This window comes from Apodemus sylvaticus, chromosome 14 (genome assembly GCF_947179515.1).
Source record: "Apodemus sylvaticus chromosome 14, mApoSyl1.1, whole genome shotgun sequence".
NCBI lineage: Eukaryota > Metazoa > Chordata > Mammalia > Rodentia > Muridae > Apodemus > Apodemus sylvaticus.
The window spans coordinates 678,734-704,562 of record NC_067485.1 but is presented as its reverse complement, the minus strand read 5'-3'; the positions used below and the strand labels follow the sequence as shown (position 1 = coordinate 704,562).

Below are 25,829 nucleotides of genomic sequence, written 5' to 3'. Positions count from 1 at the left end.
AGTTGCCTTGGTCATGGTGTCTTTTCATAGCAATGCAAACTCTAAGTAAGAATCTCTCTCCCTCCCTCTCTCCCCCCCCCCCCTCTCTCTCTCTCTCTCTCTCTCTCTCTCTCTCTCTCTCTCTCTCTGTGTGTGTGTGTGTGTATGTATGTGTGTGTGTGTGTGTATGTGTGTGTGGTGTTTCCCCTTCCCACAGCACTGGAGTTACCAGCTAATGGTGCTGGAATATGATTTTAGGTCATATAAACTGAACCATCTCTCTAGGCCCACATCTCAGAAATTTTAATAGCCCAATTGTCAAAAGTACATGAGACAAATTTAAGAGTTTTATGCCTAACAAAATAAAACCAGAAGATGACCAAGGAACAAAAGACAAGGATGTCTTCTGGCTACTAAACATAGGTGCACATATGTGCATGTGTACCTGTACACACATGTACCTATATCCACACAAATACATCTTCTAAATATGCTTAAATTTTATATTTTTAAAACTGAAATTACTTATTTTTAATTAATTAAAAAATTTATTTATATCCCAAATGCTGCTCCCTGCCAGTTCCCCCTTCACAGAGTTCCTCCACCACACCCCTTCTTCTTCTCCTCTGAGAGAGTGCTCCCCTCCTCGTATCCTTCCACTCTGGCACATCAGGTCTCTGTAGAAATAGATACTTCTTCTCCCACTGAGGCCAGACAAGGCAGCCCAACTAGAACATATTCTGCAGACAGGCAACAGCTTTTTGGGATAACCCTTGCTCCAGTTGTTGAGGGAACCCACATGGAGCTTGAGGTAGACGTCTGCTACATGTGTGCCGGGGACCTCAATCCAGCTCTTGTATATTCGTTAGTTGGTGGCTCAGTCTCTGAGAGCTCCCAGGGATCCAGGTAAGTTGGCGCTGTTGGTCTTCCTGTAGAGTTACTAGTCCCTTCAAAGCCTTCAATCCTTCCCCCAACTCTTAAGAGTTGACAACCTTCTCCATTCAATGTTTGACAGTGGGTATCTGCATCTGTTTCAGTTAGCTGCTCAGTAGAATCTCTCAGAGGATAGTTATGCTAGACTTCTGTTTGCAAGCATAACAGTATCATTAATAGTGTCAGGAATTGGTGCTTGCTTTGCCTATGGAATGGGTGTCAAGTTGGAGTGGTTATTAGTTGGCCATTCCTTCAGACTCTGCTCCATTTTTGTCCCTGAATTTCTTTTAGTTAGGACAGATTTTGGGTTGAAAGTTTTGTGGATGCATTGGTGTTGGTGCCCTTATCCCTCCACTGGTGGTTCTGCCTGGCTACAGGATCCAGGATCTGCCTCTTCAGGTTCCATATGCCCAATGGGGGTAACTTACCCATAACTTGTTACATTAAAAAACATATTTATATCCTAAACGCTGCTCCCCTGCTGGTCCCTGCCCCCAGACTCCCTCCTCTATACCCCTTCCTCTTCTCCTCTGAGAGGGTGCCCACCTCCCTGTATCTCCCTGGCACATCAAGTCTCTGTAAGAATAGGCACATCCTCTTCTGAAACTTTTTTTTGTGAACTACCTACCCAACATTACATTTCAGGTTTTTCCGATCAATTAAATCAGTCATAAAGAGCTAACTTGGACATTGAAGGTAGTCGCATGCCTCTCTCTCTCTCTCTCTTTCTTTCTTTCTCTCATCTTTCTCCCTCTCTTTCTCCCTCCCTCCCTTTCTCTCTCTCTCTCTCTCTCTCTCTCTCTCTCTCTCTCTCTCTCTCTCTCTCTCTCTCTCTCTCTCTCTGCCTCCCACTTCTTCCCTTCCTGCTCCTCCCTCCCTCCCTCCCTCCCTCCCTCCCTCCCTCCCTCCCTCCCTCCCTCCCTCCCTCCCTCCCTCCTCCCTCTCTCTCCATGTTTTTTGTTTCTTTCTTTCTTTCTTCATCATGGTCTTATTTTGGTGGTCTTGAGACATTCATTTAAGTGTTGATCAGTTTAATAAGTTTGCAATCCTTCATGGTTCAAATGTGATAATAGAAAACATCCTTGGAACACAGAAGTAAAGGATAGAAAATCTAGTTGTAAAACTGTTTTTTTCTGAATAATAAAATGGTAATCTTGGACATTATGGGATATACATCATTATTTACAAAATTTCACTTATATCATTATTGCTATTAATACCATAGTAAGCAAGATTAGATAGGATAGGAACAACTATTATTCCCCAAAGATCCACAATTTCTTTTAATAAACATTAAGAATCTTAGAAAGAACTATGAATACCATCCATATTGTAGGGAAATACAGCATATTCTGGTGTGTTTAAAATGGTTCTTAGCACCCTCTTCCTCTTCTAGAAGCATGAAGAGATTTTTTTCTCTAGTATATACTATGAGAAGCTAGTCAAACTCATAACAGAAAAATCTCACACAATGATGGGGTCTCCCTGAATTTTTAACTCTCAGACTTGTACCCACTGAATCTGAAAGTATACCTCCACTTTCACTCTGGGATCTCTAACCTGGCATTTGTTTCTGTGGAGGTTGCTGCTCTTCAGTATCTGTTCATCCAGGCTCCTGTCTGTATCTGCTTATTCATCTCTCCATTTTGATTGTCAATGTTCTTTGTGATTTTATTTCTCTAATGGATCATGGAAGAGTTGCTAAGTTTTCATTTTGTTCACTCCTTTGCTGGGTAACACATCACTGTCATTTCCAAGCTCCTTTGCATGCCTGACACTGGATTTTGAAAGCTCTAACTTCTTCTCCATTTTTAAGTTTGGGGAAGAGCATTTTGACTATTGACCTTTTAAAGTTGCTATTGCTTTATTTGTTTGTCTTAACACTCTTATTGGCTATAAGCAGTGTAGCCTCTAGCTCAAGATTCCTCTTGGTTTGAGCTTTGTGGGTACTTTGATTTTGCCAGGATTACTTTATGGAAATGCCTGAAGATGGTGGGGTACAAATGACTCCTGGGAAAAGTTGCAGGATGAATGCTCACCACATTGTCTCCATTTAGTTTGTCTACTCAGGAAGTTCTGGTGATAATTAGTATCTCTTAGCAGGACCTTCAGGTTTCATTATCTCCAGCACATTGCTGCATAGGTGGTTCTGAATCATTTAATGTTCTCTTGTTTTAATATTCTTTGAAACTCTTTACTAAAGCTTTTTAAGTTTCTTTGTACTTTCATTTGTCTGGTTTTTCCCTTGGTTGTTGATGACCCATCTTGTTACTGGTCAACTTATGAAACTTTAGAACATTTCAAAACATATTAAATGAGAACTATTCATTCCAGATTGCTTCTTCTAGAGAGTTGAGAATGATGGGTGGAAGAAAATTTCTGTAAAAATAATTAATTATCATGTAATCTTCCACAATAAAGCTGTGCTTATTTGTAATAATATCTAAACCAAAGATACTTTATAATATCAAAAACTAACTCTCCTTGAAGGTGAAAAAGATTGTATGTCCTGGAGATCACTGAATTTTCTAAGTTACACATAAATTCTACCATATACATGCTGTTTCCTAGCACTTTAAGCAATTAGTATTTTTGTTTTAAACAGTAAAACTATGAAAATTTTAGAATTAAAGCTTCATGTTTATTGTTATAGACATGAACATATGTGATTGTGAGAAATGTAGGAGCAATAAGAATGACATAAAATTTATTTAACAAAATATTAATACATATTTATGCAGTATTTCTACTTCTTAACATCAAAATTTACTTTTATAATATTGCCAACTAAGTAGATTTTTTAATCTACTTTGATTTTGATTCTATGTATAGCTCTTATACAAAGCTAAAGACTATTAACATACCTGTCATATTGCAGTACACAAGAAATGGCGCCAGCGGTCCACTTCCATCTACATCAATGTAGTAAAGTCCAGAAGGGCTTCCTCTGTACCTGTGGGCTTCACAAGACTGTTCATAGATGGCTGTAGGGGAATACCATTTACCAGAAACACAGTGAAACCCTTCAATATTTTCAATTATTGTCTAGAAGCTTCCATTTCTAAATTATAGATACATGAACTATGTTATTCAACATAATTTAATTAATATATGTGACATTACATTTAATTAGATAAAATAAATATGATCAATAATTAAATTTATTTTATTAATAAGGTAGAAGGAATTTATCAAATTACAATAAATTTGTGTTCAATATTATTAGGCACTATGTAAATATTTTGTATATGCTTCTATTTTTGTAAAAAGGAAATAGTATGTCAGTAATTAAAAATTAAGATGGCTTAGAAGATAATAGCATTTACTGCATGAACACCAGAGTTAAAATTCTCAGCACCTAGTTAAGAATCCAGGGGTGGCTGAACATCCCTATAGCCCCAGTGTTGTATAGGGTGGAAATTGCAGGCTTCCAGACTAACTCTAGATTCAGTGAGAGACCATGTCTCAAGGAAATACATTGGAGAGAAACACAGTAGGCACTCAACATCTTCCTCTGGTCTTTGTGGGTTGGGCTCCCATTGACATATAAGAGCACACACACAAGATGGAGATTACCCTGGAAATGTGATACCACCTTTAAAAGGAAAATATTTGGTAACATGGAGATTTTGCTCTCTCTGTGTACACGTTTTCTCTCACTTTTAAGTTAAGGATGACTATTTTGAAGCACAGTATGAAAGAGTTAGGAGGTAGTCTTAGAGAAATTGTAGCTTCCAATCCTACATGCTATTGATTCACAATTCTATTCAAACACATGACAAGTATCCTTCAGAACTAAGTGCTAAAATTAAAGAAGGAAATTTTACTCTAACTGTAATAACACTCAACAAATATTAGTATAGCCAGATCATATGGTATTATCCAACAAATACACTATAATACATCTTTAACATAATTAAGTATATCCTTTGCTTTAAATACACATTTTATTTTTTTAATTTTTTTTGTTTTTGTTTTTGTTTTTGGAGACAGGGTTTCTCTGTATAGCCCTGGCTGTCCTGAAATTCTGTAGTCTAGGCTGACCTCGAACTCAGAATTTCACCTGCCTCTGCCTCCCAAGTGTTGGGATTAAAGGCATGCACCACCACTGCCCGGCTCAAATAAACATTTCAAAGACATGAATACAATTTATAAATGACCATCTCCTATTCATTAAAAAATAATTAAGTTGAAAAGAAACTCTATTAAGCATTTTGAAAATGACAATGATGGTAATACAAACTCAAAACAAGAGGGAAAATACTTTGATGAAAATATTTTTATATAATGTTTATTTATTCTGTATAACTGAACATTTTCATTTGTGTATATAAATATGTTACCAAGATATAGGATTCCTAATTTTTAGCTTAAATTCCAAAAAAGGCCAGCAAGGTAACATTTTGACCTACATAAAATACCTATTCAAAAAAGTTAAGAGTGCATATGGCCTCTTGGAGAAGGAACTTGAATGTCAACTATGTTGGTTCCTTTCATTAAAGCCTCAAAGGTCAGACTTTTGCTGTACCAACAAACTCATTTTAGCCTTTGGAGACAAACGAACTAAACAAATAAGCTGTGCCAAAAAAATTATAAAGGGAATGGGGTTCATTTATATCATTATTATAAGAATATTGAATTTTCTACATTTGTCTTCACAAATGTTAATTCAAAATATTTTCAAATCCTCAATAAATGTCAAGGTAAACAACAAAACTTGTGTAATATTGTTGCAAAAAACTAAAATGAGCTCAAGAGATCCACATAAATCTGTCCCAGATTTGTCTATGTTTGAACTAGACTACTGGAAAGCATGTTCCATCACATACTGGTGTTGGAACATCATTAGCCTTTATTGACCTCTGAACAACAGACCTTTCCACCAGACTACCCTATCCAGAGATTTCTGTGACTGTAATCAAACTCTTTTTTACCCACTAATACCAATTATAATTCTCACTAAGGAATAATGATTTCCAACCCTCTTTGGTTTAAGACTGGATATATAATTGCCATTTAATAAAACCTTAGAATATATTTTCAAGATTTTTTTCTTGAATTGCAATCCAAATTAGTCCCATATAAATGTAATTTTCCTTTATCTTGATTAGGCTGACTTTATTCTTTGATTTTAAGAATATTTGAAGGTAAGGTATGGGTATTATTTTTCTCTCATTTCATAAAATGGAATATTTAGAAAACTTTTTTTTAAAAAAGTGTGTGGCTGGCTGTGTATGCGTGCACACATGAAATGTGTCAAAACATATTGTAAAGGGAATGGTGTGAATTTATAGCATATCATAAGAACAACCTCATATATGCTTCCTTAGGTACCACTCATAGTCTCCTTTCTTGGGACAGGGTTTCTTGTTGGCTTGGAGATCACCAAACAGGCTGTGCTGACTGTACTGTGAGCCTCAGGGATCCACCTTTTTCTGCCTTTCAGTGCTGAAATTACAAACACTGGCTACCATGCTCAGTTTTTACATCAGTCTTGGGAATTTAAGTCAAGCCTTCATGTTTACAAGGCAAACACTAAACTAAATGAGCCATCGCCTCAGCCAATAAAACTGTTTTTTTATTTGTAGTGTGCAAAAATAAATTTTAAGTCTGAAAAACTTTAAGGTAAACAATGTGAATGTCATCCTAGAATGGCCCCAGAGTAAACTGTTGAATTCATCAGTGTTTTTTCAATAAATGTCATAGGTTGGAACATAAGTCAGATGTATTACTTACTGTTCTGTCATTATTTTTCCCATACATGTGTATTTAATTGTGCAAGTTCTTGTACATGTCTGACAGGACTTATACTCATGGTTAGATTTTTGTGGGCCTAGCTAGAGAACACATATCAAGGAGAATAACTGAACCTTTTGTTTCTCCGAGTCCCTTGACTTTTTAAATGACAAAGAATACATGAATTAATTACATGACCATACAAAACAAAAATGACCACTTATGAGTAAGTCTCATGACTAAGGGTTTGCTGAAACACTGTTTCACATGGTACATCTATTTGAAAACATTAATTGCTAAAATCCACAGTTATCAATGACATGATTAGATCATGTTAAAATTTAAATATTTGGGGGCTAGAGAGATAGATCAGTGGTTAAGGTCACTGGCTGCTCTTTAAGAGGACTAGGATTCCACTCTTAGCACCCACATGGCAGCTCACAATTGTCTGTAACTCCAGTTCTAGGGCATCTGACATCTTGACACAGACAAACATCAATGCAGGCAAACATCAATGCACATAGATTAAGAATAAATACAACATTTAAAAATTGAAATACTTCTCCTTTCAGCCTTTTGGTATCTGGGGAGTTATATTTGAATGCAGGGTATAGGCATGCATTATTAGTAAAACTAGTTCATGAACTATACCATGTAAGGGACGTTGCTGCATATGGAAGAAGATACAAAGGAATTAGGGAAGATATCTTGATGTTCAAGATTATGCTCAGAGAATAGAAGTTCTATGGAAGTAAATATAATCCCTGTGGCAGTTCTGCTACTTTGTCGAGTTTCTCACTTTGGTTTTAGAGAAACCCCTACAAAAGTAAAGTGTCTGCAGAAATAGAAGTCTTTCTAATCCTAACATGTGTTTGATGAGTCAATCTGCAGTAGGGTTGGGAGTAGATTGTCTTCTCCCTTGCCAGGCTCATGTAGAACTTTGCTGTTGGGAATCCAGGCGTCTCCTCTAACTTTACTTGCATCTCTAAGTGGAGATATAACAATTCATACTCTGACTTCTGACTATAATTCTTGTAAAGATCAGGTAAATCTCATGGAGTTGTGAAAAGATTTCGGTGGGCACTTGACGTGAGTAAGTGGCATGTGGAACTGGGGTGAGGTCTGTGGTTGTTTGAATAGGAATGGCCCTTATAGGCTCCTATGTTTAAATGCTTACTCATCATGGAGTGGCACTACTTGGGAGTGAGTGATAAAGGGATGAATAAATATAGAGATGACAGGGCTTGCGGGGCGGTGGTGGCACACGCCTTTAATCCCAGCACTTGGGAGGCAGAGGCAGGCAGATTTCTGAGTTTGAGGCCAGCCTGGTCTACAGAGTGAGTTCCAGGATAGCAGGGGCTACACAGAGAAACCCTGTCTGGGGCGGGGGGTGGTGGGGAGGCAGGGCTTCAGCTTGGCTTAGTACCGTCTACTGGTGGAACCTACTTGAGTCATTATCTGTCCTTCCATCGATTCATTTGTTTGTTCAACCAGACCTGGACCTGCACCTCGCCTCTATTGTTCAGAGAAATTGCACCTTGTATCTGAAGCTAGGCTAGAGCTTAGCTTTGTCTGGTTTTGTAAGACTTTCAACAGTTCTCTAATGCATTCATTGTTCATTAATATCTTGTCTAACCACTTGCAGTGATACTCTTTGCATCTCTGCCAGATCTCTGTCCCTGCCTCTAGTAAGGTATCTTTGAATTTCTTGAATTTTGCTATGACCTTTTAACCCCTTTGTAACCATTGTGTGAGCTATAATACATATGTAGAAATATTTACTGTTTGATGTATAAATTAAAGCTGGAATAAAAGAAGCACTAGTGCTTGCCTATAACCAGCTATCAAGAAAAATCAGTACTTCTTGTAAACTGTAGTTAAAGAAACCAATGTAGCTTGTGAATTTACTATTGGTCAATAATTTTTAATATGGTGGAAAAACACAAACTTGTCCACCTTTGTTTCTGAGATAACACATTCCCACATATACCTATCCTGAGGTTCCAGTTTAGTAGATATGGGTGAATCCTGAGAGTATATTTGTTACAAGTTCCTGGTTGTTTCTGGTACTACTACTTAAAGCCCACCTTTCAAGTGAAGGTTCACCTAAACTGAAGCTTCCTTAGTTCAAATCATTACTGTGTCACCAAATACCATGTTGAGCTTCTTAATCTCTTTCCTAGTCATAACAATGAAAGCAATAATAATCTTTTATTCTTGAATCTCTCTAGAGTTTAATCAGTTAATTTATGGAATTCACTAGAAAAGAACAGACATATTTAAGAACTCAATAAGTGTACAATTTATGATTAATTAGCATCTCTACCAAAGAAAAACCACAATTTAAGAGATTTTAATGGCCTCTTCTAAAACTTTACCATGTAGCACTTCTAAACAGAGTTTTTAAAGAATCCTTCATTGTATTACATTCAGGCTTGAGAAAACTTGGAAAATGATTATTTTTCTGTTTTTCTCTCACTGAAAGGATTGTAGAAATTAAATCCTATGCAAAGGAACAAGCTGTTACAACATGCATACTTTATTTTACTTTATTTTCACCCTGTACCATACAGCTTTTAAATCTTTATTTTTGTGTGTGGATTTATTTGCCTATATGCATATACACAAGTGTATGTGTTTTCACATGCATGTGTTGTGTACATGCCTGTGGGGGCTAGAGTTTGCCTTCAGTTTTCTTTTTCACAGCTCCCCACTTCAATTTGTGTTGCTCTGGCTGTACTGAAACTTTCTTTGTAGACAAGACTGGCATTAAATTAAGAGATCCACCTGCCTCTGCCTCCTGAGTGCTGAGATTAAAGGCATGTGCTACCACACCCAGACTCTATTTTTTGAGATGAGGTTTCTGACTCAACCTGGAGATTCCAGTTTGATTAGATTGGTTGGCCAGCAGCCCCAGGGATCCTCTTGTCTCTGTCTCCCTAGTACTGACATTTCAGGCAAATTGCCATGTCTCTCCTTTTATATGGGGCTGGCAATCTCATGTATTCATGCTTGCAAAGCAAGTACTTTCCTACCTAAGTCACCTCCCTAGTCTACAACTTGTTCTATATATTATTCTACTATATTACTTTGCTATTGCTGACAAGGTTCACTTTTGCTGTACTTAGTATTGCATATTTGTCTGTGTTCTCTTGCTGTCCTAGTGTTAGGTGATATTAAGTACTGAGACTGTAGCTCAGTGGCACAGCATTTGTCAACATGTACAAAGCCTAGGTTTGATCTGTAGCATTAAATAAGCAAATACATAAATAAACAATAAATAAAGTGGCTTAAAATAAACCAGACAGTAGTTAGGTGCTGCAATACGTATTCTGATATCTCTGCATACTTGGAGATATGCAGATAAACATAACTGGCAAATAATGTAATGAAATTATCAAAATAGATAACAAAAAGACAAAGAAGTCACAAAGACATAAGGATTGAGTTGTGAAGCTTACAGGAATGGCAGGTTGTTCCAGTGTAGCCTGTGCCTTCACAATCACAGGAGAAAGTGTCCCATGACTGGGTACATCCACTTCCATGCTCACAGTAGCTGGGCAAACACCTATAAGAAAACAAACATAATCACCAAACCCCTGGGCTAATAGAGGTGTGTGCAGGGGACTGGGAGGAAAGGAGCAAGGGGAAACTGCAGTTTGGATATAATATATGAGAGAAGAATAAATAAAAAGTTACAAATGGATTTGTAGTGTATACAGAAAATTCAAGTGACCAGTGGGCACTGAGTCTGCCATCAAGGTTTCTATTAATAACAATAATTTTAGGTAGTGAATTTTGTTTCATATGAGAGCTTAATTTGAAACACCTTATTTTTCATTCCTAATATCAAAATACTAACATTATGTGTCTAGCAAAATTTATTTCATATATAAAATAAAATTCATTAAAGCTCAATTTAGTAATTGTGGACATTTTAAAAGAAAGGAATGTAGGAGAGGAGAAGAGAATGGATAGGGAAGTTTTCTGTATTATAGCAATGTGCTTTGAGAAATAGTGAATAATTTTTTAAAAGACATGCTATTGCCTCCTTTACCTTCAGAGTAAGCAATCAGTTTTAAAGAGATAATGTTGCTAAGATGTCAGGACTACTCGGATCTACCTCTACATTCAGTACAACCTCTCTCAAAATTTCAATGACTTTTTTTTTACAAACTTGGGAAAATCTACTCTAAAATTTAAAAGAATCACTAGGAACCATGAAGAGCCAAACAACCAGGAAAAGAAAGAACAAATTGAGAGGTGCCTGATACTTCCAGAGTCTTCTGGATAAAAACAAATTATGTCTTGTAAGTCATTGACAAGATAGTTAAACAATAAATTACAAGTGGAAAAAATATCACACACATATCTCTGATGGCTCTCATTATTTACATTCATGTCTGTCAGACAACTCCTATGAGCTGCACTGATGGCTGAGTTGGGCTGTACAGTGCCTGTCAAGCAGGTGCACTGCTCAGACAGAGCCATCCCAGCATATGTCCCTGTGAAAAGAGTCTGAAGTTTCCCAGTGGATGCAGTCTTGAGTCTATTTCAAGAATTTTAATTTCACAGGTAATTGTGAAAGCAACTGGAGCAACTTCCTGTACAATGCACCTTCATCTTCAAATTAATTAATTATTATTATTATTATTTTTAACAAAAACCCCAACATTCACGGGGAAAATATTTTGTGCCAAATTAAGTTCCTATGGGTGAATTTTCCATTTGGTAGGAATTATGTTCTTTTAAAAAAATCACCTTCACTTCTCGGCCTTTTGGCTAAGATCAAGTGTAAAAAATCACCAGACATGATTATAAACCAAAACTTGCTTAGCTGGCAATTGCACAGTTAATGTTTAAAGTAGTAAAATTAACTTTTCTCCTTGAAGTAGAAGGTAATAAGTTCTATTTGTAGCTATAACATTTAAAAAATTTTTAGCACTATCAAGTTAATATTTGTTTTTGGCTTATTTTGGTTGACATATAGCAATAATTGCTACATACGTGTGAATGACAGAGGATATAAGGTGTTTGTTCTCATCTTCTACCTTGTTTGAGACAAGGTCTTTGTTCATCCCTGCAAACTGGCCCATGAGCTTCAAGAGATTATCTTGTTTCTGACTTGCATCTTGCCATAGGAACACTGGGGTTACAGAAGTGTACTCTGGTTTTTTAATTTATGTAGGTTCTGGGGATCTAAACTCAGGTCCTCACATTTGAGTGACAAGTGCTTTACTCACCAAGCTTTCTCCTAGCCCTAATTTTTAAAACCTCAAATGTTTTTCATGTCTATTCTTTACTAAGTCTGTAACTATAAACAGAGGTTCATTCATTTCTGCAGCTTAAACTTGAGAATTTACTTTACATTTATTCTGCAGAACAGACAGTTTTGTTTGGTACTGAAATTGAAGAAAGCAGCCTTTTCAATTCTTCTGCTTCATAGTAGTATGAGTTGCTAGTGCAGAGATACAATGGCCAGGTAACTATAAACCTGGGATTATTTTGAGTTAAAATTCAAAAAAGGATGTATTGTCTTAAAAAATCTTTTAAATATTTTATTTTATATGTATATGTATTCTGCCTGCATTTGTTATCTATATTCCATATGAATACTTGATGCCCTCAGGAGCCAGGAGAGTGTGCCAAACTGGAACTGGAGTTACAGATGGTTATGAGTTGTCATGTGAATGCCGTGAGTTGAATTCAGGTCCTATGGAAGAGTAGCCAATAGTCTTAACTGCTGTATCTTTCCAGTCCAATATATTAAAAATAGATTTTATTTGTTTGTATGTGTCTGGGTGAATATATGGTACACAAATGCATCTGTATCTGTAGTTAAAGGTGGTTGTATGCTACCAGACAAGGGTGCTGGGAACTGAACTCAGATTCTCTGTAAGACCAGTATGAACTAGTAACAGCTGAGCCATCATTACAGCTCCATGGAATACGTCTTCTTATAAAGTACTGTCCTTGAAAAAGATGTTAACACAATGAGATGTGCAAAAGAGTCTTTATAATCTCCACTGTAAATGTGACTGTTATTTCCAGCTTTAAACTTTAAAAAGAGGTATGCTAAAACAATCTAGCAAGGTTCTTACCGGTCTATGATGCCACAGGAGTCTATCTGGAGGTCACTGAAGCTTCCTAACACTCCCTGCTGTACTGCAATAGGATCCACCACTTTGTCACCAACAGAGATGAGCCTCAGGCAGCCCTGAAAGCCTCCAAAAGAATGTTCACATCCAAAACTATAGCTGTTGTTGGGACAACCTGAGTGCAAACACAAAGACAGGAGAAAATCAAGGACCATGACAACTGTTTGTTCCATGAGGACTGAAAACTTCTGCTTGTTGACACCGTTGAGAAATGAACTTTGACTTGACCTTACATGAGAGCCCTCATCAGAAGAGGAGCTAATCTAAGACTATAAGTTAGGACAGATCAAAGGTAAGATAGTAACTAGAACTGAGAACTTTAAAAACTAGAATAAAATTAAGATAAAAAATAAAATTAATAATTTTTATAGCCATCATTATTGCAGATCCAAGTGAAGGTTGACTTCTTTTTAATATCTTGTTAAAATATTAATATATTTTATCATCATTTTGTATACATGAAAGAAATAAAAATAGAGATAAAATTAGAATAGTTTAAATCAGAGGCTACCCTTGATTTAAGAGATGCTGAGTTCTTGAACCATACTAGCTACAAAATGCAGCTGTGTATTCTAATTTATCAAAAACATGTGAAATATCCATTCATGTCTTATATGTTATCATATATGTGCATTTGAGATTGTTTTAAAACATTTTGTGTTCTGACTTGATAGAAATAATTACATTGGTTTTTCTAGTAATTTAAAAAATTAAGTTCTTTAATCATGTGTTAACCAAAGGTTATATTTTATTTTAACACCAAAGATACTAAGAGCCACCACATAGTTAGAATACATGGTGGTAAATAAAAGTCAGTAGTATAGAATCTTCTTTGAATATAAAGGAATAAAACAAGTAATTGGCTATTTCTGATATTATAAGTAAAACATTAAGTCTCATTATACCCTTCAAGTTATTTTCAGCTGAGTTACAAATGCCAATGCTTGTGACAGTTTCCTTTTATTATATAGGTTTTTGGAAATGCAACACTTGTATAAGAAGCATGAGCAACAGTTTGCATCTGGTTTCACAAACTTGTAATCCCAGTTATTCAAGAGCCTAATCACAAATTCAAGCTCTATCTAAGATGTGCAGTGAGTTAAAGGCCAGCTTAGACAACTTCATTAGGAACTGTTCTAAAGTAAAAGTAAAAAGAAGTTTGGGGCTGTAACTCAGTGGTAAAGCAGGTCTTAGGCTCAACCTGCAGTTGAGCACACACACACACACACACACACACACACACATACACACACACAAGTTTATGGGTGACTTAAATTAAGCAATATTATCACATTTAGTCCCAAAATACAGAAATCTGGTGGCCTGAGAATGTTGCAACATTCTATTAATGGTAGCACTTTAATTCATATACTGCCAAGTAAGGAAATGGATAAAAATGACTACTATATTAAGCAAAGCAAAACTAAGCATTTCTAAATGTCTTTCACTTCAAAGATAACTGCAGGATAACATGAGATGTTTATTTAAATTAGAGGTTCTCAACCTTCCTAATGCTGCAGTCCTTTAATACAGTTCCTCAATATGGTTGTGGTGACTCCCAACCATAAAATTAGTTTTGTTGCTTCTGCATAACTGTAATTTTGCAATTGCTATGAATTGTAATACAAATATCTGATATGCAGGATATCTGGTATATGAGTCATGTGAAAGGGCATTTGACCCCCAAAGATTCACAACGCACAGATTGAGAACCACTGATTTAAATTAAGGGTCTGGATAATTCAATAAACATGAAAAAAATGAAAGCATTCACTCTCAAATGTGGAAAAGAAATTAGAGAAATTAGAGAAAACAGCTGTAGAAAAGAAAAGCCACTTTCGATGCTCATAGACAGGCAGAATTATGTTGTGACTATGAGTGTATCTAGCAACACAATACCTTTTTCCATGTAAGATGACAATTTTTGTTAAATAAATTAAATTACACCTATCTCTGCCTTGCTTACAAATGAATGAGACTCAGACCATGATTTATTTATTTGACTTTTGCACAATTACTGGGAGATTACTCCTACTTCCCAGATGCATTAACCAAGTACTTGCTGTTTGTGTCTTCCTGGGTTATTTCTGCTCTATCAGCCTGTCCTCAGGGTACATGTTCCTGGTTGATCATACCTAATGGAGACCTCCTATTCACCTATCTCCTTCCTTGTTCATTCATTCTCTCTTCTCCTTCTTCTGACAGGTAGTCCCTACCTCTGCTCAGCTCTGCTCCTGCACCCCCAACCTGGTAACTCAACCATGATGCCTTCTATTCTCCCCAGTAATTGGCTGTTACCAGTTTTATTTAGCTAATAGTTTTAAATTGGAGAGCAAGGTTTACACAACAAAGCTGGCATATGTGAGAATTTGCTTATCTTGGAGCAATCAGATCTTGGGGTACAGAATTCAGCATTTAAATAGGAGCACAAGACCACCCCCCAACACAATAATGATTTGTTTTACCATATAGCTTTTAGAGGTGTAGCATTATCTGCTATGTGGATTTTATTATAGCAATTGAGGTTGAGAAATTCCATGCGAACTACAATTTATTTTCCTTAAATATTAAGTGGAATTAAGAAGTATTGAAATAGCAAAATAAACTTTCTGAAGTTATTTCTTCTTGTTTGAGAAAATACAATGTTTTGTGTTCTTAAAAAGCCCAAATATGTTTATCTGAGTAAAGAAATTATTGATTTCTTAGTATCAATTGATTTAAATATTTATTATATATATATTTCATCACAGGTCTGTGATGAAAGGCCGTGGAGATCATTTGGACCCACTGTCTGTCAATATAGTTGAACTGCCTTCGCTTACCTCCGAAATAGTAAGTGTCACCCAAGTAAATTCCCACAGACATCAGGGTCTGAGCAGAGAAGTCTCCATCTACCACAAGGCTTAGGTAGCTACCCTTGGCAGACAAGGACACTGAGTGCCACAGCCCATCATTCAGTACGGCACCTAGAAAAATAACTAGTTACAGACATCTAAATTTTGAAAAGTGTAAGCACTTATTCAGATCACTGAATAAGTCAGAGAAGAGCATGATTTATGTTCAGATATATTACTGAGGAAAACAAATTTACCATTTTCTGTAATGAAATGAATCCATTTATTATGACAACACACAGAGAAAACATTACTGCCTCTAAAGAATCCCCTGAAGTAAATGCTGATTATATGCTTAGAGCCTCACTTTAAAATTAATTATTCATAAATATGACATATATATGTCAAAAGTCCTTACCAGTGGAATTCAAAATGCAATTTAGTTTAGACCTCGAATGGAAAATTTACTGGTTTCACTTAATCTATCAAAAAGAAATTATTTTAAAGAGTTAGAGGAATAAATTTATAATCTGAGCCAAAGACAATTGTGACAGGTTTTGAATGAGAGAGAAAGATCACTGAGCTTCCCATGAGGGAGGTGGCATTCAGGTAAGCATTGCGACTTTCACTACACAATCTAATTCATAGCTGTCAATTATAGGAAACTGATAGCTAGGCAAAGATTAATTTTTTTGTCCATAAAAATGCAAATTATTAGGCCTATAAGATATAGTTGGTTGTAGAACTGATTTATATCTGCAAATAAATTCATTTTTGCATTACTTATCTTTTTTTTTTTTCTTTTTTTTTTTTTATTCGATATAATTTATTTACATTTCAAATGATTTCCCCTTTTCTAGCCCCCCCACTACCCGAAAGTCCCGCAAGCCCCCTTCTCTTCCCCTGTCCTCCCACCCACCCCTTGCCACTTCCCCGTTCTGGTTTTGCTGAATACTGTTTCACTGAGTCTTTCCAGAACCAGGGGCCACTCCTCCTTTCTTCTTGTACCTCATTTGATGTGTGGATTATGTTTTGGGTATTCCAGTTTTCTAGGTTAATATCCACTTATTAGTGAGTGCATACCATGATTCACCTTTTGAGTCGGGGTTACCTCACTTAGTATGATATTCTCTAGCTCCATCCATTTGCCTAAGAATTTCATGAATTCATTGTTTCTAATGGCTGAATAGTACTCCATTGTGTAGATATACCACATTTTTTGCATCCACTCTTCTGTTGAGGGATACCTGGGTTCTTTCCAGCATCTGGCAATTACAAATAGGGCTGCTATGAACATAGTAGAACATGTATCCTTATTACATGGTGGGGAGTCTTCTGGGTATATGCCCAGGAGTGGTATAGCAGGATCTTCTGGAAGTAAGGTGCCCAGTTTTCGGAGGAACCGCCAGACTGATTTCCAGAGTGGTTGTACCAATTTGCAACCCCACCAGCAGTGGAGGAGTGTTCCTCTTTCTCCACACCCTCTCCAACACCTGCTGTCTCCTGAATTTTTAATCTTAGCCATTCTGACTGGTGTAAGATGAAATCTTAGGGTTGTTTTGATTTGCATTTCCCTAATGACTAATGAAGTTGAGCATTTTTTAAGATGCTTCTCCCCCATCCGAAGTTCTTCAGGTGAGAATTCTTTGTTTAACTCTGTACCCCATTTTTTAATAGGGTTGTTTGGTTTTCTGGAGTCTAACTTCTTGAGTTCTTTATATATATTGGATATTAGCCCTCTATCTGATGTAGGATTGGTGAAGATCTTTTCCCAATTTGTTGGTTGCCGATTTGTCCTCTTGATGGTGTCCTTTGCCTTACAGAAACTTTGTAATTTTATGAGGTCCCATTTGTCAATTCTTGCTCTTAGAGCATACGCTATTGGTGTTCTGTTCAGAAACGTTCTCCCTGTACCGATGTCCTCAAGGGTCTTCCCCAGTTTCTTTTCTATTAGCTTCAGAGTGTCTGGCTTTATGTGGAGGTCCTTGATCCATTTGGATTTCAGCTTAGTACAAGGAGACAAGGATGGATCAATTCGCATTCTTCTGCATGCTGACCTCCAGTTGAACCAGCACCATTTGTTGAAAAGGCTATCTTTTTTCCATTGGATGTTTTCAGCCTCTTTGTCGAGGATCAAGTGGCCATAGGTGTGTGGGTTCATTTCTGGATCTTCAATCCTGTTCCATTGATCCTCCTGCCTGTCACTGTACCAATACCATGCAGTTTTTAACACTATTGCTCTGTAGTATTGCTTGAGGTCAGGGATACTGATTCCCCCAGATTTCCTTTTGTTGCTGAGAATAGTTTTAGCTATCCTGGGTTTTTTGTTGTTCCAGATGAATTTGATAATTGCTCTTTCTAACTCTGTGAAGAATTGAGTTGGGATTTTGATGGGTATTGCATTGAATCTGTATAGTGCTTTAGGCAAAATGGCCATTTTAACTATATTGATTCTGCCAATCCATGAGCATGGGAGGTTTTCCCATTTTTTGAGGTCTTCTTCCATTTCCTTCTTCAGAGTCTTGAAGTTCTTGTCATACAGATCTTTCACATGTTTGGTAAGAGTCACCCCAAGATACTTTATACTGTTTGTGGCTATTGTGAAGGGGGTCATTTCCCTAATTTCTTTCTCAGCCTGCTTATCCTTTGAGTATAGGAAGGCCACTGATTTGCTTGAGTTGACTTTATAACCTGCCACTTTGCTGAAGTTGTTTATCAGCTGTAGGAGCTCTCTAGTGGAGTTCTTTGGGTCACTTAGGTAGACGATCATGTCGTCTGCAAATAATGATAGTTTGACTTCTTCCTTTCCAATTTGTATCCCTTTGATCTCCTTATGTTGTCGAATTGCCCGAGCTAGTACCTCAAGTACAATATTGAAAAGATAAGGAGAAAGGGGGCAGCCTTGTCTGGTCCCTGATTTCAGTGGGATTGCTTCAAGTTTCTCTCCATTTAGTTTGATGCTGGCTACCGGTTTGCTGTATATTGCTTTTACTATGTTTAGGTATGGGCCTTGAATTCCTGTTCTCTCCAAGACTTTAAGCATGAAGGGATGCTGAATTTTGTCAAATGCTTTTTCAGCATCCAATGAGATGACCATGTGGTTTTGTTCTTTGAGTTTGTTTATGTAGTGGATTGTATTGATGGATTTCCGTATATTGAACCAACCCTGCATTCCCGGGATAAAGCCTACTTGATCATGGTGGATGATCGTTTTGATGTGTTCTTGGATTCGGTTGGCAAGAATTTTATTGAGTATTTTTGCATCGATGTTCATAAGGGAAATTGGTCTGAAGTTCTCTTTCTTTGTTGGATCTTTGTGTGGCTTTGGTATCAGCGTAATTGTGGCTTCGTAGAAGGAATTGGGTAGTGTTCCTTCTGTTTCTATTTTGTGGAATAGTTTGAAGAGTATTGGTGTTAACTCTTCTTTGAAGGTCTGGTAGAATTCTGCACTGAAGCCATCTGGTCCTGTGCTTTTTTTGGTTGGAAGACTTTCTATGACTCCTTCTATTTCTTTAGGCATTATGGGACTGTTTAGATGGTCTAGTTGGTCCTGATTTAATTTTGGTATTTGGTATCTGTCAAGGAAATTGTCCATTTCCTCCAGATTCTCCAGTTGTGTTGAGTATAGGCTCTTGTAGTAGGATCTGATGATTTTTTGGATTTCCTCAGTTTCCGTTGTTATATCTCCCTTTTCATTTCTAAGTTTGTTAATTTGGATACTTTCTCTGTGCCCTTTGGTCATTCTGGCTAAGGGTTTATCTATCTTGTTGATTTTCTCAAAGAACCAGCTCCTGGTATTGTTGATTTTTTGTATGGTTCTCTTTGTTTCTACTTGATTGATTTCGGCCCTGAGTTTGATGATTTCCTGCCTTCTACTCCTCCTGGGCGAAATAGCTTCTTTTTGTTCCAGGGCTTTCAGGTGTGTCATTAAGCTGGTAATGTATGCTCTCTCCATTTTCTTTTTGGAGGCACTCAGGGCTATGAGTTTTCCTCTTAGCACTGCTTTCATTGTGTCCCATAGATTTGGGTATGTTGTGTTTTCATTTTCATTGTGTTCTAAAAAGTCTTTAATTTCTTTCTTTATTTCTTCCTTGACCAAGGTATCATTGAGTAGAGTATTGTTCAGTTTCCACGTGTATGTGGGCTTTCTGTTGTTTCTGTTGCTATTGAAGACCACTTTTATTCCATAGTGATCAGATAGGAGGCATGGGATTAGTTCGATCTTCTTATATTTGTTGAGGTCTGTCTTGTGACCAATTATATGGTCGATTTTGGAGAAGGTACCATGAGGTGCTGAGAAAAAGGTATATTCTTTTGTTTTAGGATAGAATGTTCTATATATATCTGTTAAATCTAATTGGTCCAAAGCTTCAATTAGTTTCATTGTGTCCCTGTTTAGTTTCTGTTTTCCTGATCGGTCCATTGAGGAAAGTGCAGTGTTGAAGTCACCCACAATTATTGTGTTAGGTGCAATGTGTGCTTTTAGTTTTAATAAAGTTTCTTTTACAAAAGAGGGTGCCCTTGCATTTGGGGCATAGATGTTCAGGATTGTCAGTTCTTCTTTTTGTATTTTTCCTTTGACCAGCAAGAAGTGTCCCTCAGGGTCTCTTTTGAGGACTTTGGGTTGAAAGTCAATTTTATCTGATATTAAAATGGCTACTCCAGCTTGTTTCCTGAGACCATTTGCTTGTAAAATTGTCTTCCAGCCTTTTACTCTAAGGTAGTGTTTATCTTTGACCCTGAGGTGTGTTTCCTGTAAGCAGCAAAATGTAGGGTCCTGTTTACGTATCCATTCAGTTAGTCTGTGTCTTTTTATTGGGGCATTAAGTCCATTGATGTTAAGAGATATTAAGGAATAGTGATTGTTACTTCCTATCATTTTTGACGTTATTTTTTAAATTTGAATGCTTAACTTCTTTTGGGTTTGATGAAAGGTTACTATCTTGCTTTTTCCAGGGTGAAGTTTCCCTCCTTGTATCGGTGTTGTCCTCCTATTATCCTTTTTAGGGCCGGGTTTGTGGATAGATATTGGGTAAACTTGGTTTTGTCATGAAATATCTTAGTTTCTCCATCTATGGTGATTGAGAGTTTTGCTGGATATAGTAGTTTTGGTTGGCATTTGTGTTCTCTTAGAGTCTGCATGAGATCTGCCCAGGACCTTCTAGCCTTCATAGTCTCAGGTGAAAAGTCTGCTGTGATTCTGATAGGTCTTCCTTTATATGTTACTTGCCCTTTTTCTCTTACTGCCTTTAGTATTCTTTCTTTGTTTAGAACATTTGGTGTTTTGATTATTATGTGACGGGAAGTATTTCTGTTCTGGTCCAGTCTGTTTGGCGTTCTGTAGGCTTCTTGTATATTCATGGGCATCTCTCTCTTTAGGTTAGGGAAGTTTTCTTCCATAATTTTATTGAAGATATTTGCTGGCCCTTTAAGTTGTAAATCTTCACTCTCCTCTATGCCTATAATCCTTAGGTTTGGTCTTCTCATTGTGTCCTGGATTTCCTGGATATTTTGGGTTACAAGCTTTTTGCATTTTGCATTTTCTTTAACTGTTGAGTCCATGGTTTCTATGGAATCTTCAGCATCTGAGATTCTTTCTTCTATCTCTTGTATTCTGTTGTTGATATTTGTATCTCTGTCCCCTGATTTCTTCCCAAGGCTTTCTATCTCCAAAGTTGTCTCCCTTTGAGCTTTCTTAGTTGTTTCTACTTCTGATTTTAGATCCTGGATGGTTTTGCTTAGCTCCTTCACTTGCATGTTTGTGTTTTCCTGTAATTCTTTAAGAGATTTTTGTGTTTTCTCTTTCATGAGCTCAGCCTGTTGACCAAAGTTCTCCTGTATTTCTTTAAGAGATTTTTGTGTTTCGTCTTTCATGACCTCAGCCTGTTGAGCAAAGTTCTCCTGTATTTCTTTAAGTGTTTTTTTGCATTTCCTCCTTGTTGGCTTTTGTATTCTCCTGGATTTCTTTCAATGATTTTTGTGTTTCCCTTGCAAGGGCTTCTACCTTTTGATCCATTGTCTCCTGAATTTCTTTATGTATGACCTTCATGTGTTCCTGTACCAGCATCATGACCAGTGATTTTAAATCCAAATCTTGTTTTACTGGTGTGATGGGGTATCCAGGACATGTTGGTAGAGGAGAATTGGGTTCAGATGTTGCCATATTGCCTTGATTTCTGTTAGTGACGTTCCTGCGTTTGCCTTTTGCCATCTAGATCTCACTGGTGTTAGTTTATCTTGTCAGTGCTGGACTCACCAGTGCAAGCTGCCCCTTCCCAGTTGGCCTCTGGTGCACAGCTTACCTCCTGCACTGCTTGTAGACAGTGTGCTGCTGCCCAGGCTGTTCAGATCCCAAAGCAGGCACCCGAAGGCTCCCGCTGGGGCCCGCTGGATTCACTGGAGCACACTGACTTCTCCCAGCTGGCCGCCCGGAAGCCCAGCTAGCCACTTGCAGGACTTGGAGATGTAATGCTGCCGCCCAGACTGATCTGGATCCGGAAGCGGAGAGAGTAGAGCTAAGGGCTTCTGCCTGAGGCCTTGCCCCAGATTGTGTCTGTGGAGCAGATGGAGCCCGTGTGCACTCCCCTACTTATCTTTTAATATGCATGATACCTTGAGTTCTTCTTTTAACTGATAGTGACATCTTACTCATTTAGTCATTAATTAATAATGCCTATTCATATAATAAATAATAATGTATGTTCAAGTCTGAATGAACATGTTACAATGATAGGTCTGACTTAGTTGCTTAAAATATCTTTATTCTTTCATTTATTTTTAAGAGTGTGTGTATATGTGTGTTTGTGCCTGCTCCCTGTGTGAGGGTTGTAGAGGCCAGGGGCTGGAGTTACATGAAATTCAGGTGGATTTCTGAGTAAACCCTTTCTCATGAGTGTTGAGAGACAAACTCCAGGCCTCTGGAGAAATAGCAAGAGCTCTTTACAGCTGAGCTATTTCTCCAGTCCACTCCTATAATTTATACTAAAGAAAATCAGATTCAGTAGAATTCATAAACATTTAAATTAGAAATTATTAAGTGAATTAAGATATGGTTTATAGCATAAATACTATTTTAAACTTGTTTTCATATGATCTTTTGCCAAGAACTACAGCATTTTATATTCAGAGGCAAAATATCATCCTCGCAAAGCTATGAACTAAAGCAAAGTATTAGTTGATTTAAGATATTTTATTAGTTTTAATTATAGTTACTGTTTAAGCCAGAACTGCAGAAAATACTTGCTCAGCACTATATGACATCAAAAATTCAACAAGAAAAAACCTACAAGAGTTGTCAACTTGACCAGCTTGAGAGATGACTATAAATGGTGACATGAAACTCTTGTTATGTCTTTGGGGTCATTTCTGGAGATGACTGACATGTAAGACACTAGTGGGGGAACTCTGTGAATACGGGTGACATGATTAGTGAGCTGAACGTGAACAGAGAAAGATGGAAACCGAGGAAGCTAGTCCACACGTTTGAGTTCCATTTTTGCTGAATGAATGGTTCTGTTTCTTGCTTCCCTTGCCCTTCCACATCAGGTTACTGATTCTTTCACCTTTCAACATGGACTCAGTTCAGCAATCCTCCAGGAAGCTTCTGTGCCCTCTTATCAGGGATTGAGAACACTTTCAGTTTCTTAGAAGATCTACTTGCTTTCTGCTTCTCCGGGGTACATAAGGCATTTTTGAATCATCTAACCTTCTATCATTTCAGTCATTCCAATAAATTTCTTTTTATAATACATACTTATATTGGTTCTGTTCCACTAGAGAACTCTGAGTAACACACAGGCTGACTGAGAAAATGAATCAAACACCAATCAGTAAAAGAACAAATTTTATACTTTTTTTTTTTTTTTTGAGACAGGGTTTCTCTGTGTAGCCCTGGCTGTCCTGGAGCTCACTCTGTAGACCAGGCTGGCCTTGAACTCAGAAATCCACCCGCCTTTGCCTCCCAAGTGCTGGGATTAAAGGCACGCGCCACCACTGCCTGGCACTTCTTATACTTTGTTGGCACCTTTCGGGACAAAGTGATGGTTAGCCATCATCTACTGTGTTACAGAATATCTCCCCACCAAAATAAAAATAAACAAGACAAGGGAAGAAGTTAAGAAGCAAGAAGAAAAGTGGGTGTCTCTATGTTTTGTCTAATTTATGAAGTTCCCCTGTATTTCTTCTGGATGGAGGTTGGGTTAGTCAGAAAACAGAGCCTCAGGATATTACATACATCTTTAAGTATATTAGGATTTTATCTGCAGAAATGTGCATTTTTATTTTTATATCTTAACATTTTGGATCAAAAGATCACTATTGGCTGCATGTCATACATATAAATAGTCTTGAGTAGTCTGAAGAGGAGAGATCAAACCCATGTCTTCAAAAAGAAATATCTTATTCCATCCTTTACTGGTCTTACAGAATGACTCTAAGTTCTCTTGGCTGTTTATGAGGTTTAGGTATATTACCTGTTGTGATGTTCTTCAAGGGTTGACCAGGCTCAGAGAGGCTCAGTACGAGTTTTCCATTCTTAAGAAACAGGACCAAACTTCCCGAACCATGCCCCAGTTGGCTAAAAAACACATGCCCTGCCTTGTTCCACGTCTGAAGCTGAAAAGCGAGGGACATTTTATCTTCCCGTAAACTGCTTGGCAAAGCCAGGTAACTCCCAGAACTCAAAAAGGTCACTGGAATTGTCTGTGGTTGTGGGCATGTGAAGGACACATTTCCCTATAAATAAAACAAAAGCAGAGGTAAACAGCCTTGTAGTAGTGATTCTGCCCCATTAAAGATAGAGTTGGTAAACATGTACACAGATTCTTCTGTCCTAGCTTTTTTGGGGGGGGGAGGGTTAATTCTTCAATTTCTAGTTGTCAGGATTACAAAGGCATTCAATATGTGCTAATTCAGCAAGAGTTTTCTCTGTTGTTTATTTTTTTTTTCCAGTCTCTCTACTAGGCTTGAGGCTCTAACAAGGAACAGGACATCTCACTCAGACTATCCGTCTAAGTAGCATTTGTTCTTTAAATTGTATTCCTCAGAATCTGTTCTATACCAGCTCCATTGCTTTACTGGGCCTGCCACTAATGAAAGGACTCATTAAATCTTAACAAAACTTATTGGAAATTTCTGTTACTTTTTTTAGTGTTTGGAAATTTTCTGATGATTTGCATACACTGGGACCTTTCTGGGATCTCTGCTTTCTTCTACACTATTTCTATCCAACCACATGCTGATTCTAACACAGTAGCTTTTTAGCATCTTATAATATCTAGGTAGCCTGGGCCACATGTTTTTCTTGTATATTTGCTTTTGGTTTTAGTTTTAGGTGAAAAAAAAAGGATACTACTTTGGTATTTACTCATACTATGAATTTCTGTCCCAGAATAAAATACTTCAGCAGTTCTGATTTTAAATTGGGTCTTTGAATTGTTTCTACCAATAGACAAAATATGACTTTAGAGAAAAATTGTTACTAAGATAAGCTAGGGTTAGGATAATGGTTCAACCATGCTGAACAGTTGAGTTACCAGCAGACAGCTAAAACCCTCGACCAGACCAATTAAATCCTAATCTCCAGAGGTATATCTGGGACACGGTTTCATTAATTTTCCGTCTCTGTAAGATAAAGGCAAGATCCAAAACTTAAAATCCTTTTAAAGACAGAATTCTATATAAAAAATTTTGTCCTAACGTGCTTCAGTGACTAATATTAGATGAGTTTTCATTTTAAAATATTCCTTAGTATATATTATAATTATTATAATTTGTCATATATATAAACTATAAACAAATTCATTCTTTGCTTTTTGGGATTTTTAATCCTGTTGTGGGATGGTGAGATGGCTCAGTGATTAAAGGCATTTATCAACAAGCACACTTACCTGAGTTCAATCTCTGGGACATGGGGAAGAGAATCACTTCTTTCAAGTTGTATACACACACACACACACACACACACATGCACACACACATGCACACACACACATGCACACACACATACACACAGAGTAAATATAGCATACATTAAACACTTTTATGAAAAATTATTGTAAGAAAACATTTGCTATTATGAATTAAATGTGAAAAGATTAAAAGTAAGAGGTACTTTTTCATGGTATAAATTTATTCATTTGACCCTTAATTTTTAATCTTATAAATTAGTTCCAGGTATCTTGACTGTATG

At 37.1% G+C, this 25,829-nt stretch overlaps 1 protein-coding gene across 1 annotated transcript in view; it reads right to left on the bottom strand.

Annotated features, from left to right (window-relative positions):
- Nucleotides 1-25,829, bottom strand: part of LOC127665192 (contactin-associated protein-like 3) — a 171,633-nt gene that overhangs the window by 31,443 nt on the left and 114,361 nt on the right. The window contains exons 7-11 of the mRNA XM_052157625.1: nucleotides 24,112-24,373; nucleotides 15,629-15,772; nucleotides 12,750-12,921; nucleotides 10,110-10,216; nucleotides 3,777-3,896 (exon numbers count right to left, since the gene is read on the bottom strand). Of these exons, the coding sequence (XP_052013585.1) occupies nucleotides 3,777-3,896; nucleotides 10,110-10,216; nucleotides 12,750-12,921; nucleotides 15,629-15,772; nucleotides 24,112-24,373 (805 nt within the window). The remainder of the gene's footprint in view (nucleotides 1-3,776; nucleotides 3,897-10,109; nucleotides 10,217-12,749; nucleotides 12,922-15,628; nucleotides 15,773-24,111; nucleotides 24,374-25,829) is intronic.